The sequence below is a fragment of the Salmo salar genome, unplaced genomic scaffold (genome assembly GCF_905237065.1).
Source record: "Salmo salar unplaced genomic scaffold, Ssal_v3.1, whole genome shotgun sequence".
NCBI lineage: Eukaryota > Metazoa > Chordata > Actinopteri > Salmoniformes > Salmonidae > Salmo > Salmo salar.
This window is the reverse complement of record NW_025548359.1, coordinates 97,501-97,811: the sequence shown is the minus strand read 5'-3', so window position 1 is coordinate 97,811 and position 311 is coordinate 97,501. Positions and strand designations below refer to the sequence as shown.

General features: G+C 62.4%; 1 protein-coding gene across 1 annotated transcript in view; it reads left to right on the top strand.

Annotated features, from left to right (window-relative positions):
- Nucleotides 1-246: 246 nt before the first annotated feature.
- Nucleotides 247-311, top strand: part of LOC106596001 (uncharacterized) — a 20,962-nt gene continuing 20,897 nt past the window's right edge. The window contains exon 1 of the mRNA XM_045712275.1: nt 247-311. This exon is cut by the window's right edge and continues 61 nt beyond it. Within this exon, the coding sequence (XP_045568231.1) occupies nt 247-311 (65 nt within the window).

Here is a 311-nt window from a genome sequence, read left to right as displayed (position 1 = left end):
CCGGGAAGTGGGACCAGAGGTAGGAAACTGCGAAGGATCAACCAGCGTGAGGAGTAACAGGAGCCGGAATGGAGACTCGGCGATCCAAGATGGCGTCGGTGAGCAGCTGAGCCTGAGCCTGTTCTCCGCGGTTGCCTGTGAGCGGACTGGCTCAGGCACGGCCGGGGAGGAAACTGAGGACGGCAGCCATTTTGTGTCGGCGACGACGGCGGGACGGGATTGGCTGGCCGAGGTAGTGAAGGAGAGATGTCTGACGCGGCGCTGTGTCGGATACGGCTAGAGAGAGAGTACAAACTGCACCGCGACGCCAC